Source organism: Megalops cyprinoides, chromosome 22 (genome assembly GCF_013368585.1).
Source record: "Megalops cyprinoides isolate fMegCyp1 chromosome 22, fMegCyp1.pri, whole genome shotgun sequence".
In the NCBI taxonomy this organism is placed as follows: Eukaryota; Metazoa; Chordata; class Actinopteri; order Elopiformes; family Megalopidae; genus Megalops; species Megalops cyprinoides.
In genome coordinates, this window is record NC_050604.1 from 1,735,684 (window position 1) to 1,752,278 (window position 16,595).

The 16,595-nt window shown below is 41.2% G+C and overlaps 1 protein-coding gene across 5 annotated transcripts in view; it reads left to right on the forward strand.

Moving 5' to 3' along the window:
- The first annotated feature begins 4,015 nt into the window (after nt 1-4,015).
- fgfr3 (fibroblast growth factor receptor 3) overlaps nt 4,016-16,595 on the forward strand; it is a 61,714-nt gene continuing 49,134 nt past the window's right edge. For all 5 annotated transcript variants that reach the window (XM_036517232.1, XM_036517231.1, XM_036517233.1 and 2 more), the window contains exons 1-2: nt 4,016-4,302; nt 9,264-9,478. In XM_036517232.1, the coding sequence (XP_036373125.1) occupies nt 9,334-9,478 (145 nt within the window). In that variant the 5' untranslated portion in view covers nt 4,016-4,302; nt 9,264-9,333. The remainder of the gene's footprint in view (nt 4,303-9,263; nt 9,479-16,595) is intronic.

The following is a 16,595-nucleotide window of genomic DNA, read 5'->3' on the forward strand; positions in this document are numbered from 1 at the left end:
TATCTGCAGGCTACCTCAGAGCAAGTCAGAGGGCGAAGGTCATAGTGGGGGCAGTTACCCAGTGACCTAAGAGGCTGTAGGAGAGGAGCAGAGAGGTCACTTGGTCAGTTTGTCTCACTCCTAAGGTACTCATGCACTGACTTAGCAACTTTCATTGTCTGAAGGACCATCCTGGTTCCTCTCGTCTATGGCATATGTTATGTCCTGTGCTTTTACTGGTTTCCTACAAAATTGATTCAAAGGCAAATTCTAATTTCTGTTTCAATTTTTTTTGTTTACTGATGTTCACTTAGGATTATGTAGGTGAATTTTGCAGTGTTCTTTTGTATATTTTAGACTAGGTAGCTGTAGTAGTTTTAAGGTATTCAGTTAATTGCAGCTATAGTCCACTGCTGAGGTGCAAATGTTTCCATTGAAAACTGTAATGAAACAGCCAGTGACACAGCTAGCTCTTCCTTTACATGCATCAATAATGGTAAGAAGTTTAATAAACAGTATTTAGATATTGTGCAAACTTGCAGCCTAGCCTTGTTATATAGGATGCTTCACACTGAATGTGAGAGAGGCATGCAGCCTTGCCTTTATGAGTGCTGGCAGCATGTTTGCTGATAACAGACCCTTGATGTCATACAGAAGCAAAGCAGAACCTGCTGCTGATATGAGTACCACTATTACAGCTGAATCCACATATTACCATATGATGAATTTTAACATAATGCATTTTTACAAGAAAGTAGTGGTTGAGTTAATTTAAATGTACTGTATCTGAAGATTCAAATTTATTTTTGTTTATTTGTAAATTTTCCAATTTGACAAATGAAATCAAATTTTCATTTCAGTGTCAATGAATTACAACTTATTGACCATTTTGGTTACACACTGTCACTAATACATTGTTTTTTTCTCAAACATCTATGTGTTCAGTTTAAGGTGCCACAGTCTTTTTTACAGGCTGATGTACACAGTGGATGACACATGAGTCAAACACAGGTGGACAGAGATGTCAGTGATGCCATGAGCCTACTGGATGATTTATAGAATGTTACTAAAGTTTATGGCATCATAAAATTGCTCTGTCAACACCAAGTTAGAGAAATGACACCCCATTGACACTTCTTTAAACCTTTTTTACTAAATTACATCACCAATTGGCTTGTTTGCTAAATGGGGACATGATGTACAAAAACCAACAAGCTATTAATATCATATTGGATGCCTCCTTCAACACATATTGCAACACAGTGCCAATCTGGCCTCAGAGGATTGTATGTGGTGTATTTATTTGTAAATATTTCACATCTCCTATGTCCATAGCCTAGCAATCATGGGAATTTTGATTGTGTTACTGTTCACAATACTTAAAGCTCCTGTCTGGTGTTTATTAATAATAATAATAAGAATATCATCGTCATCAAATGTCTTTCAATTTAGTACACTGAGATTATGCCTGAGACATTTTGTCCCACACAGTTCAGTATTCGACAAATTAATGGTGATACATGGATTCTTTCAGTCGAACGGCATTTGCAAGATCATAGATTAAGAAAACCATGGAATGGCATGGGGGAGGAGAGAAAGAGAACAAGCAAATGTGCGCTGGAGCGGCAGGGGGTCAGTAGGCTCCCAGGCCTTGGAGATTAGAGTCATCAGTACATAGATTCTGGTTATTGTTCGCCTGGCTGTAAAACTGTCATTGCATGGCCCTATGGAGTTTTCTTACCAAGACAACGCCAGGGGATTCTTCAGCTGCCTTCTCCCCCTCTCCGATGCCAGAGAGCTCGAGGACGCAGGAGGGCCGTACCTCCAAGAAATTCCACTGCAGCTTTACAGCTTGGTGCTTCTATTGCCATTTGTTTTTTGTGGAAAAATTTTACACATGGAGGTACATAACTTTCTGCTTGTCCAGAGGTGTAAGGCCGAATCTCAAGAATATAAAAACTACCTGCTCTCCAAAGACAGCAAATCACTCGGACTGAAACTCAGTCCAATTTAGTTCAAGGAAAGTTTTTTCTTTTTTTCACTAAGCTGTCATGAAAGTAAGTCAAGGAAGCATTATGGAAAACTAGGGCATTGCTGGGTGGTTGCCAAAGTGTTGCTAAGTGGTTGCTAGGGTAAACAATATTGTTGCTAGGGAAATACCCACATTTGGTGAGGCATGGGTCACATGACCCAATGCAGCATATCAGGTCCCGTGGCTATTGGTCAAATGGTGACCAAGTGGTAAGACTTTGAAAAATGAACTGAATTGAATGGGAGGATGGAGGGATGAATAAATGACAAAAGGACAAGTGTGGGTCAGTGTGGGTTTCAATGAGTGTTGGGTGATTTTAGCTGAGGCAGCATATGTGGTACGGTGGCTGTCAGGCCAAAGGTGACCGAGCAGTAAGACTTTGAAAAATGAATTGAAGTCAATGGGAGGATGGAGGGATGAGTGAACGACAAAAAGACAAGTGCGGGTCAAGACAGTCTTGGTGGAGTGTTGGGTGATTTGACCTGAGGTAACATGTGAGGTATGGTGGCTATGGGGTGAACAGTGAGCGAGTGGGAGGGCCATGATGTGTGAGGGGGGTGATTTTGAAAATGAATGGGAGTCTATGGGAAAAAAGGGATGAAGAAACGGCAAAAACCGGAGAACGAGTGCAGGTACGGCTTAGCTGTGTACAAGCAACCTGATCGGGGTCAGACCGGACGGGTTACAGTTGGTTTGGTGTCAATATCTCGAAAACTCTGGGAAGAGAAGTGGTACAAAATTTGGTGGAATAAGAAGGAGAAGAAGGAGAAGAAGAAAAAGAATAAAACTATCGGATAACAATAGTGTGCTTGCTTCGCTTCACAATCACACTAATCATACAGTTAAAACACCAGTTTTGGAAGCTGAAGTTTAAGGATGAGCTTGTTTCACATAATTATGTTTCTGTATCCTCATGAACTACATACTTAAATTTATTCCGCGGAATTTCTGTACTGGGGTTATACACACAGTGATGGGTTACATAGCGTCATGCCATATAAAGTGGCTATGCATGCACTCCTCTAAATTTCTGTAAGTTTTAGCCTCAGTGTCACCATATTATCATGTAAAATTTGCAATGTTAGATAATGAAAATTATATTAAATACTTGGGGAAAGACGAGAGACAACAATTTCAGAGAACAATTTGTAATTACTAGCTGTTGTGTCTTAAAAGATAACGTTATTGGTGCATCAGGAACAATATACAACAATGACAATAGTGGTAGAGCGGTAAACACATAATACATAGATCATTAAATTGTGTATGCAGAGGAGTAATTACACGGACGTTTTCTATGTCAATGCAGATTACGCAACGGCTATGTTTACCCGATTTAGTTGAGGTGGGGCACTACGCAAGATTAAATGATGTAAAGATGCATAGATGTAAAATTAAGTATTAACATAAATGTCCGCACAGGTGAATAAGACCAGACAAATCTTGACAAGTTCTCCGATGATATAGTCGTGAAGATTATGTTTAGATAACACAAAAGCGAGGACAAAGCTGACTTCACGAAGCCCGAATATTTACATGCTAGTTGATTAATTTTTTTCGAGCGACGGAGGGAGGTGCCAGTTGTCTCCTCCCTGTTTCTCCGCAAATTTGTTCGCCTGCTGCAGCTTTTACTCTCGATGGGGCTGGTACAAGCGTAGTAGGTCTGGAGTCTGCAACCTGATCCTAGCTAATTTTTTTTTCTTGTGCCTGCAGCCCGGGACTGTACGGCGCGTCTTGAAGCCAAGCTTTCACACACACACACACACACGCGCGCGCGCGCGGATCAGTAACAGCGCCTACACTCTTTTAGAGCAACCATAGAGGGAAGACGGACATGACTACTCAAGGGGAGCTCTAACAGAGAACGCCAGTGGGAGTTAACCGGCTACCATCATTATTTTACTCAACCAAACCCCTAAATGCCGAACAGGAGATTCCTTCGAAAAGCACAGGCAACGAAAAGAGAAAAGAAAAAATACAGTACCATCTTAGACATGTAAAAAAAAAAACATGACGATTACGCGGTAATACAGGATTGTTGCTCCACCAGAAATTCTTGCGCTTCAACTGGTTTTGGAAGACTTCTTGCCCCAGCTCAAGAGAGCGTGCTTGGTTGGATTTAGAATACATTTAGCCTAAGTGTTTTTTATCATTATTCTTTTCATTACACATCTGGACAATTTTGAGGAAATAATTATAAAGGCTGCCTGCATAACATTTAATTGAGAGCCGTGATTGTATGGTCATATTCATCTCTTCAACGGGATTACTGTCACATTGGAAGTCCTCGGGTAAGATTTTCTCACCATATTTTATATTATTGGGCTATTTACAGTATTAGCCAATTATTATAATGTAGTTGTAGATATACTATTGATGTAGGATCGTTTAATTAACTGTATATATTTCTCTAAGAAGGAAACGCTGATTTATATGTTATTAACTTCCTCGTCTATGCTCCACTGTTGCCATTTGTAGCTGGCTGGCAGATTTCATATATATATATATATATATATATATATATATATATAATATGTGTGTGTGTGTTACAGAGCAGCATTTTTGTGGAAAGGTGGATTCTGTGTCAAAGTGATTGCCGCACAGTTTCATTTGTGACTTGGATGTGTCTTCGCAGAGCTTTGTTACAGTAGCGGCGCCCGTAACCACACACGTGTGTTATTGAGAAGCCTTAAAAGAAACAGACTTTCGAGGTTCAGCGTTCTGTCTGGTAAAGGGCTGGTTTCAGACGCAGGGGTGTGTGGAATTTGTAGTCTTAAGCACTTAATGCCCAACCAATGTGTTTGGAATTTTTGTCGGTTGCTTTCTTGAAACAAATTGGCTGTGAAGTGGATTACATATCGGGTCTCAATTGGTATTTAAGGCACAACTCGAGACGAAAATCAAAGGCATTTTAACGCAGCTGAAATAAATAACAAATGGTTTCGGTATAGCGTATTGTATATTTAAAGTGGGGAAAAATGATCTGTGCTAAATGAATGTAGCTGGAAACACTTGATATTCTTTGAAATAAACGGTTGAAGCGAAGGCGCGAGGGAAGCATGGGAAAATACGGCAAGGAAGACAAGATGTGAAAATACCTTAACATTCCACAACCGACAGTATCAACAGCACTCTTTTTCTTACAAAACAGTGTCTGTCTGACTCTGAAAACCTGTTACAGATATTTCAAAAAGCCCATTCGTTGTCGACTTAGTGTAAACTCGGCGAATGGGTTGGTCAAGGGTCAGACCCCTGGCGTAGCCGTTCGCAGGTTAGAGGGAGCTGTGATCCCCAGAGCCTCCGACACTAATACTTATGCTATCTCGTGAGGGGTCCAAAATAGCCTTTTGTCTTGTACTTCAGTCTATATTCGCAGCATTTTCTTTCTGATATATACTGGAAAATCAGTGTAGTGATCAGAAGTGGCGTCGTTAGGTCCTACATTCGGGGCTATAGCTCCAACTATTTTAAGCCTAGCCCTGAATATTTTTGCCCTGAAAAAAGGAGGTGTGTAACAGAGCGGAGCTTGGACCCGCAGCGTCCGAAGGTGTGATAATATTTATTTATTATAAAGCCTACTGATGCCAATATCCCTTCAAAAAAAAAAAAAAAAAACAAGCCCCAGGCAAACTTGACTTAACTTGACTTAGCCCCTGATCTTTTCAATAGCTAGAAATGCCCCTGGTGACCAGTCTCTCTCTCTCTCTCTCTCTCTCTCTCTCTCTCTTTCTCTCTCTCACACACACACACACACACGTAAAACATACTAAATGTAGTGCTAACCTCCTAACTTCCAATACTTGCCGTTCATCCTCAATCTGTTTTGCCTGGCGAGGGGAAACGGGTGAGACAGGAGAACTGGAACAGCGTGACAAGATTCCTCCAAGTTTAATTAGTTAATGTTTTAATAAAGGTTTAGTCATATTCCAAAATGAGCATGGAAGTGTTTGAATTTGTGTGGAAAATTCATTGTGTCAGTGCAGTTCCAAAGCAGGGGAATTTACTAAATTTACTTGTCCTTTTGCTGCTTAAATAGAGCACATTTTCTTTGCTGATTTATAAACTGTCCACCTTGACTGCAACAAATGTATTTTGTTGTATTTTGAGACGCTGAGATCCAGCTGTGTTACAGTGAACATATGACATATGACAACACATAGCAACAAGTAGATGGCCGTTAATCACTATCTCAAGGCAATCAGCAGTCACATTCAATGTTTCCTATCTTGAGCTCTCATGGTGTGGATCATGATTCCATACCTTTTTTTATACTAGTATCAGTTGTACATTGCAGCGCTATTCCGTGGTGTAACTTGCTGGAGTAGGGACAAGTGAATTGGGGTTACTATAAAATATGTTGTTAGTCCAGTAGGGAGCACTCTGATCCTGATCAAATAGGCCTTATGTCCCACAGCAATCATAGGGTTGATGTGCTGTATTAGGTAACATGTTTTTGATGATATGAAATTGGGTTTCTGGCTTTCTGCATTCTGCTGTACTCATGCCATAGATTGGAATGAGTTAATTCAGATGTTCTAGCTGAATTCCGAAGCTAGGTTCCTTATCTGCCCACCTAATCATCCTGCCAAAATGACTCAATACCTAAATTTTGTATTCCATTCCTCCTTGTCCTCTAACCATATCACTACTAAAGAGCAAGATGTCTCAAAGTACCTATTCAGCAACGGATTCAATAAATGGTAATGAAATAAATGAAATAAAGCTAAATGCTTCTCTCGTGAAATGAAGCCAATCCTCTTGAGTAATGTCATGATGATGGCATTGGTTTAATGCTGCAGTGAGTGTGTGAGAGCACATTTAGACAGCATTCCAGTGCACATCCTGCGCTGACAGCAGTCGCAGTAGCGCTGCCTCATCTGCAGAGGCAGGCAGACCAGCAATGCTGTTTACCTCCCCAGGACTAGAAGCACTCGTCCTCTCTGCTTTAGCTGTAATCTGCTTTAAAAGCATTGAAATGAAATCTGGTGGAGCTTTAAGTAAGGCACTCTAATCAGGGATCCGGACTAGTTACGTTTTTGCAATACATGATGTAACACTGTCAGTTGAGAGAGTTTGACAGGGATATGTGGACGATCTTGTATGCTTGTATAATATCTCTGTTGATACTTTTGGTGGTCAGAGAGTGTGTGGTTTACGGTTCTCTTGGAGCACTAACTGAGATAAAGATGAATGAACACGTAAATTGTTAACCCAACAAAGAAGGGAAGCAGAAAGGCAGACTGCAGGGGCAGAGGCTTCCACTCTGTCTGCCAGGAGGCGATCATGCACTCGTATTGGCAGGACTGGGTGGGAGGGGACCAGGCATTCAGTGTGGGCACCCCCCCCAGTGAATAGGAGCCAGCCTGACCCACACCACGCTCACTCAGCACAGGAGGATCATGGGAGACAGCTGACCAACAGGTGGACCTGCATGGAGTTCTGTTGTTGCCTCTCTGACAGAGCTCCACATAGCAGCAAGGAGGCTCTTTCACAACAATTCCCTGAGGACTGCACAAGCAAGGGCAGCTGCAGTAGAGCTGGATACAGAAACAATTATACACTGAAACTGAGCTCTAAAAAATATGGAAAAAGCACTGAATCACTGGTTGCACCAGTAAGAAGAAACCCTTCCATTCATAAATAAAATGAAAGTGAATGAGCTCTCTGAAGGGTAATGATTTGTTGTACTTGCTTTCCTGAGAATATAAAAAAAGCAGCAGAGTTGCCAAACATTTCCAAAGGTGTCAGCATTCTTCTGTATCCTGTATATGTTGGATCCTGAGCGAAGTGTTCAGAGGTAGAGCAGTCAGCAGCAAAATGGTAGCAAGTTAAAACTGGAAGAAATCTTCAAGAGATCTGATCCACATTGAGAACCATCAGGGACACAGTGTCTTAATGAATCAAAGGTCGACTTACCTGGAAACAACATGGAGAAGCTTCTTTTAATAATCAATTACAGTAAGGCAAATATATACTTCTTTTGTAGAGAAATCTGACATATTAAGTTTTGAATTTGAATATTAAAATGAGACTCAGAGTTAGAGAAGTTCCTGGTAATGGTCATAAATATGTATCTGTGGCTCTGAATGAAATGTATATGATCTGTTTGAAGGATTTACACAGAAACTATTGACATGGTACAGAATACTGTAAATGAAATTAAAATGACCATTGCTGCTGTTGTTTGAGAGGTAAAAATGACAGCTAATTTATGAAGCTATGTGTGAGTTACCATACTCTATCACTATTAAACATCATTTTGGATTAAAACTTTGTGTGTTCTGCATGACCGTGCATCCTCTAACTTGGTAGCTTTGCCTGGATTCTGAATAAAAGCCTTAGGGGCATTTTTAGTTCCTTACAGCATTGCTGTATTATTTCAACCTAACCAATGAGTTCTGGGCCTGGTTGCTATGCCATGGGGGCATGAGGAGAAGTGCTTTTGTTTAGCTCCTAGCTTGCCGTGTTTATAGCTGGCTGCCATTTCGAGATGAATTTCGGCACTGTGAATGTAATGGTTCCTTTGGATGAGATTTGTCTGGCACAAATATATTGTCATCACTGCTCTGATTGAAGAGGAGAAGCTTCACCCAAGGTTTCCTGGATCAAATAAGAGGCCCAAGATCTCCACAGTGTGTGTAGGCCCAGTGCTCTTATCACACTGTGTAAATAAACCTCGCTGGAGGCTTGGCCTCTTTCATTTTCAGGTGTGGGTGAGGGGGTAGACGGCACTTCCATACCTCTTAGGAATGGAGCCAAACAACAGACTGCCACAAAAAGAAAAACTGAGAAAGTGAGAGGGATTGGCATGGAGTTGCAGGTTGGACAGGGCAGAGTCTGCATTACAGCAAAGAAGAGCTGCAGTTTGAAGCTTAGACTGCTGTTTCCCCCTGCAGCCAAAGGGACCCATTTTTGTCTATGGGAGTTGTGTGTGTCACACCTCAGAGTGTGTTCCAGGTCCTCTGTAGGACCATGAGTGAGTTACTGCAGATATATTCCCCACAGACCTCCACCCCTACACTGTCTCCAGTTACTCTGTAGGATAAACCTACAGTGTGCTGATCAGACCATTCCATTCAGGTGGAGTTGAACTCTCCTCTGGACATTCATTTCCCTGCAGTATCCTAGTGGAAGCCAGTAATCCTATAAAGGAAGGTGCAGAGATGTTGACAGAATGTTTAAATGCAGAAGTCTTTCTTATACCTTGATGGTACCTGTGTCTTACTGCATGTGTGCTCTCTCTGTTCCCTAGGTGTGGGAGGCACTTTCTTGTGCTGGTGGGGGGCAGAAGGGCCCTGAAGTCTGGAGCATGTTTGTGGGGGATGTGTGAGTTGGGGTTGGGCAGCAGTGGTCCGCATCTCTCTCTGCCCTTCAGAGGAATGATGGAACTGTGGTACACCCTCTTCTTCCTCTCTGCCTTCCTCCAACCAATCACTGCTGCCTGGCTGCCCACAGCTCAGCCTGCAGGTAAGCCCCACCCACCAAACACAATGCTGTGCTGCTACCATCATGGTGAAACTGGCTCAGTGTTAGAGGTGATCTCATTCACAGGGTAATATCTGTGCTGCTTGTATCATGGTGGGGTGTCATGTGGGGTTTTAATGTGCACTGCACATCATGTGGAAAAAAAGACATTTCCATCTCAGATTAGATCCTTGAGCCATAAGCATTTAGCTGGTGCTAAAGAAGAAGGTCCCTGTAACTGATGCATCTGTAGAGCATTCAAAGCTAGGGTGTGGAGTGAGCTGGAAGCACAGTGCAGAAACGGCAGAGGCCACTTAGAACACAGTTGGGTTTGCAGTGTCTTCCTGGCTGCCTCTGGGCAGCTCTCTGTGTCCAGACAAAACACACACCAGGGAAGATCCAGTCCAGAGAGACGGACACCATCCGCGCCACTGACCAGTTGTCCATACTGTCACAGATGGGGAATTCACTGCTGTATAACAAGCAGATATATCACAATGGCTTGCCCTGCAAAAAGTGCTTTCCTCTCCCGTAGTCATCAGCTATCTTCAGCACACAGGGGTGAATGTTCATCCTTTTTCCTGCTATTAGGTGGTTGCTCCTGATACTGCACTAAACTCAGGTGATAATCTTTAACCTACAAAGTTTAATGTGTTTTGTTAATTTTAATTGATAAAGTGATCACTAAAACAAGATTTAAAAAAAAGATCATTTTTAAAGTGATTACAGCAGTCTGACTCTTAGACTCAGAATTGGTAGACACAGCCTGCAGTGGTTCCAGATCCCACTGCAGAACCTTGAGGGGTTCTTTAGCTGGGCAGCTAGCATGTGTCTCTAGACCCTCTGTACTTCCAGTAGAGCTGATTCCCACCTAACACATCTTTGCGATGTTCCTGTTCTCTTGAGAAGATGTAGTGATTCTTTAGTTGGGCTGGGATGATATGAAGGTCTTGAAAGCCAGCTCAGGCCCCATGCTGAATGTCTCCAGTGGAGTTCCCCATGTCCACAGATGGCTGAGCTGTGGGGATAAAAAGACAGTCATTTACAGACAGATGGCAGCTTTGCTCTCCTTTCCACTACCAAGAATTTTGTCATAGGAGAATATCATGGTATATGTCCAAGGGAACAAAACTGTACATCTGCCATTTCATCCTTAGCTGTGCTGAATGTGAATCACCTGTTTCAACAGCTGTACATGACCATTCATCAGTTTCCTCGGCTGTTGTCAAATGGAAGAGATTATGGGCTGGTACATGAGCAGCGTGTTGTCAAAATGCAGTTTAGCCTGTAACAGGAAATTAGGAATAGGGAGGTGTCTCACGCTTCAGCTGGAGCCTGTGGTCAGTGTAAGGCCTGATTCACTGCTGTCTTTGAGGGGTGTACTTTTTCTCATTTTGAATGACCTGCATAACCATAACAAATTTTTTTACCTTTGATTGTCAGTCTTCAGGTTAAGTTTGACCATTGGGTGCTATGTTAAATCTTTAAAATAAATGTGTACTTAAAAAACTCCCCAAGCCTTTCCTGTCAGTAAAGTACTTTAGTTTACTAAAAAACACCCCAAGCCTTTCCTTTCAGTCTTTAGTAAGTTGCAATTTGAACAATTAAGTGGCAAGTAATCCCAAAGCTTTCTCTTAAATGTTTCACATTATAGCTTTCTTGTGTTACAAAATTCAAATTACAAAATGGAGCTAAATTTAGTTAAATCGATTAAAATTATTGAGAATAAACTTTTAGGTTAGGTTGAGTACAATGAACAATAGCTAATAGAACACAGACCTCACAAAAGCTGTCATGTGTCATGAGCATTTAATGTAATTTAAATCGATAAATGCCATCCTTGCTAATTAAACAATCTCACGTTGTAGCTTTCGCAAGCACACAAGCTACAGACAATCTGCGGTGTTTCACGAGCATAATCATTTATTGTAATTACACGACTGGTGTTGATTATTCTGTGAATTATTTGTTTTATTGTTAATCAAGGAGGATAAAGGGGAACAAGTAGGTTCAAGGGGTTGAAAGTAATGATAGATTTAAAGGTAGTGTTTGGGCTTTCTCTTGTTTCCAGCTCACCTGCTGCCACTGCTGTTAGGGGGGATCCAAGTCTTAATTAGGGGGGTCAGACCCCCCCCAGTCCCACCCCGTAAGTCGAACCCTGGTTTGGAGTCGGGCACAGCTCTATCTGCAGGCTACCTCAGAGCAAGTCAGAGGGCGAAGGTCATAGTGGGGGCAGTTACCCAGTGACCTAAGAGGCTGTAGGAGAGGAGCAGAGAGGTCACTTGGTCAGTTTGTCTCACCCCTAAGGTACTCATGCACTGACTTAGCAACTTTCATTGTCTGAAGGACCATCCTGGTTCCTCTCGTCTATGGCATATGTTATGTCCTGTGCTTTTACTGGTTTCCTACAAAATTGATTCAAAGGCAAATTCTAATTTCTGTTTCAATTTTTTTTGTTTACTGATGTTCACTTAGGATTATGTAGGTGAATTTTGCAGTGTTCTTTTGTATATTTTAGACTAGGTAGCTGTAGTAGTTTTAGGGTATTCAGTTAATTGCAGCTATAGTCCACTGCTGAGGTGCAAATGTTTCCATTGAAAACTGTAATGAAACAGCCAGTGACACAGCTAGCTCTTCCTTTACATGCATCAATAATGGTAAGAAGTTTAATAAACAGTATTTAGATATTGTGAAAACTATATCTAGCAGCCATGATCATTTACTCCATTTACGCGATTGGTGTCAATTATTCTGTGGATTGTTTGTTTTATTGTTAATCAAGGAGGATAAAAGGGAACAGGTTGAAAGTAATGGTAGATTTAGACGTAACATTTCAGCCTCCCCTGTGTCCAGCTCACCAGTCGCCACTGGTGCATGTGTGTGTGTGTGTGTGTGTGTGTGTGTGTGTGTGTGTGTGTGTGTGTGTGTGTGTGTGTGTGTGTGTGTACCCTTGAACGCATAGGATTTTGGAGCAAAGTGCCATACCTTCAGTTGTCATGTTGTTAGATGGAGTTGATCTTTACTAAGAAGGAGACCTGCAAGTCTGGATCAGCTGTTCATAGATTTTAGTAATACAGAAATAAGAATGTAAAGGCAGAATCATTCCTGTACTATCATTGTTGAAATGCTGTTTGTAATGTCTAGAAATCCACTTGAATTATATGATGTAATATAAGACTCTAGTTATCGCAACAAAGCATAAATTGGAAAAAAGAAAAAGCTTGTATTTGAAAACTTTTGTATTTTGAATTAATGTTTGGCCATAATCACCAAAGCGCTAAACACATAAAACATTTTGAGAAAAAGTGTAGTTTTTCAAAATGCCTGGATGCCAGTCAACATGGCAAGAAAAAAGTAAGACACTTCCTGTATTAAAAAGGCTACCTTCTTGAATCTTACCAAAATGATGCAGGTATGAAGTTATGCATTTCATAGTCTACTGTCTAGGATTCTGAAAGACCTCCCAAGTATCTCCCAAGTGGCTTGTGTTGTAGCATTTATGTTAGAGCTGTATATTGTTCCATGATTGAAGAATTTATCTGAAAAAATCAGTTAAACATGAAACATGAACATTAATTGTATGCATTAAATTTGAATTCCAGATTTAAGTGTCAACCACACGGTGTGCTGTGATGGCAGGTAAACTGTACAGGTCTAGCAATAGTACTGGAAGTTAGATTATCTCAGTTACTGTAATGTAACACGATGGCATTTAGACAATGCAGTTACACTAATGTAATGTGATCGCATTTAGACTGTGCAGTTACTGTAATGTAATAAGATAGTATTTAGAGTGGGCAATTACTGTAATGAAATGTAATGGCTTTTAGACCTGTGCAGTTACAGTCATGTAATGTCATTTAGACATGTTGGCAGTAATGGCATTTAGTGCAGTTACTGTAAGGGTAGGAGTGGTGCTAACCTGTGAGGGCTTGGCCACTCCTGTGTTCTTTGGGTCCACAGATATATCAAATGTATCACAGTTCATTAACTGTTCTTTTAAACCTTCCTGCATGTTAGGGCATGAATTATGTATGAAAACACAGACACAGACTCAATTTACTGGCCAGCTGTTCAGCTCTCTCTCTCTTCTCTTTCTCTCTCTCTCACTCTCTCTCTCTCTCTATCTCTCTCCCTCTCTCTCTCTCTCTCTCTCTCTTTCTCAGACACACACACACACATGCAGGCACACCAGTGAAAGCATTTGATTTATAATGCATCGTTGCTCTGGACAGTTTGCAACAGCCTCTTGTTGTCAGCTCACTTGACGTATGGCTGGTTTTTAATTACAGGTCTTCCCTGAAGGAAATTGTTGAGATAGTTAAAAGATAAGACAGAGTCATAGTCAAACAAACAGTTTTGTTGAATTGAAAATGACCGAATATTTGCTCAGTGATCTGTAAGAGGCAGTTGTTGAAAATGACAGAATATCTGCTCAGTGAGCAAATGCTCCCAAAAGCCTCCGTTCCATTGTAAACTTATTTTGCGATTTAAGATCCCTGTGCTTCATAGCTTCATACCACATTTCAGTGGTAAAGAAAGGCTATCCAAGCCTATGTCAGGACTTCTACAGAAGTGCAAAACATGCATAAATAATTTCCCATTATCAGGGTCTCTTATTGTTACACAGCACATGGGAAAGCTAAATGTTCATTCTCAGGGCCTCTTACCATTACACAGCACAGGAAATGGAGGGGCACTAATGGAAGGGCAGCTGTGTGTGTGTGTGTGCGCGTGTGTGCGTGCATGTGTGCGTGCGTGCGTGCATGCGTGTGTGGGTGGGTGGGTGCTGCTCTTGGCAGGAGTAGACAGATGGCAGGTTGTGAGCTGTGTACTGTCGAAACAGAATGCAAGAGCCAGCTCACCTGTGCCACCCTCAAACACACAGACACACGCACAGCTAACCATTCTTCTCCATGCTCCACTGGTAAAATCAATACACACTGTCGCACCATAGGCATTTTGCAGGGTGCTCTGCATGTTTGATTGGCTATTGCATTCCAAGCCTTTTTTTTTTTTTTTTTAGCAAATTCTCCTTTTCCCTCTCAGTGACCCCCAGTGCAGTAACCAGTGACCAACCCCCCCCCCCTTCATTTTGCTTCAGTCTTATCATTAATATTCAAGTCAGGCAGTGATGCAAACGGATTATACAGTTTACTTTCTGTTCAAAGGCTGAACAGCCTGTGCTGGGGTCTGATGGATCTGTTATTAAAACCAAACACAGCCTCCATCTCCATCAGATTATTCTCCCACTTACTTCACCCAGAGACGAAAAGCAATAATGGCAGATGTCTGGAGGTATAGTGCAAGTCTTTTTTCACTGGAAGACGCAGACCAACGAGACCATTAGTTTGAGGCTCAATGTTGGCTGAAACCATGTCTCAGATTGAAGTTACAAAATTCATACTCATCTGGAGAGAATGGTGTACATGTGGGCAGTGTTTCTGTCACTTGAATTTGAGATACATATTTCAATTACTTTTGAGTAATTTGTGATATGTATGTGACAGGGCCAAAATAATTCAAATGTAATTTGTAACAAGATACTTTAGAGTGGAGTAATTTTGTATTTTCAACATATTCAAAATACTTTCTCCATGATTCATAAAACATTTTTTTAAAAATCCATGTAAATACATATTAAAATAAAGAACAATACACTTAGACACATGCACACACAGTGATTTTGTAAGCCCACACTACTCACAGTATTTCCGTAATGAAGTTCATCATTATGAATACCATAAGTAAAGGCTAAAGATAAAAACAATCCATACATGTTGCCCAGTGGCTAAAGAAGTGAGTGAGCTAGCAAGCTAGCTAGCTAGCTGTTAATTAGTGCTACAAGTTGGCTTGGATACTTAACAACATGAAACAGCTTGACGAGCATATAAGACTGGTTAGCCATGGGTAGTCAGAAAGTGTTAGCTAGATGTATAGGTCTGGGAAAGACCAGAGATCACAAGCCACAGCAAAGATGAATTAGACCCTTCATTTTCTGGAGGACACCAGAAGGGACCTGCTTTCTCTGGAGCTGTACCCACCGATCAAGCTCCTTTTTGCTCGATTTAACACAACCCTCGCCTCCTCAGCTCCGGTTGAGAGACTGTTCTCATTTGCAGGAATAATACTCCATCTGACAGGAGGCGGTTAACACCAGAAATATTTGAAAAGTTAGTTGTTCTTAAAGGCAACTAAATAGGCTACTAATTGAAGTAGTTGGGTCCCAACTGCCATGTCTTTGAATTGGACAGAGAGCAAATTCCTTCATACTGTACAAGACATACTATTTTCAGTATTTTTTTTTTACAGTTTTGCTTAGATGCAGTAGCATTCTACTTCCTGTTCTTCCTTCCTGTAGGGTTCAAACTTTCACCAGAGCCTTGTGTACATTATAAAAATCTGATCTGCCATTTTGTACAAATTCAGAATGCCCAGTGTTACAATTTTTGTATTTTGAAAATACAAAATACATGTATTTTTCATGATACATTTTCTGGCACCAGTATTTTGTATTTATTTGAGGGGTATTTTGTATTTTATAATAAGATACATTTTGATGTATCTTTGCCCATCTCTGGTGGTAAGGAGCAGGGCTTGTAAACAAAAACTGTTGCCAGTTCAATTCCCGCTGGGGCGCTGTTGCTGTAGACTTGGTCAAGGTACTTATAATAATTATAACAATATATCCAGTTGTTTAAATGGATAACTTATAAAATTGTAACATATGTAAGTTGCTCTGGATAGGAGCTTCTGCTAAATGACAATCAAGTAATGTAATGTAATGTAATGTAATATGGTTTTTACATATGCCTACTCTGCACACTGCCTGTTTCATGGGCTGCAGCACATTGTCTACAGTCAGTCTTATAAGCAGTAGGTGGCATCTTCAGCCACACACCCGAAGGGGAGTGAGATGTGCAGAGTCCCAAACAAAAAAGAAAGAGAGAAACTGAGTCAGTCTGCCAGTGGGGGAACTCAGCTGTGGGAGATGCAGGAGACTGTGTCTTGCAGTGATGGGCCACACAAGCATTCCTGTTCATATCGAAGGGCAACTGCACACAGTTGTTTCTCCTAACAGAGCAGCTTCTCTCCTGTCCCAGTTGCTCCTGGGGCTGAA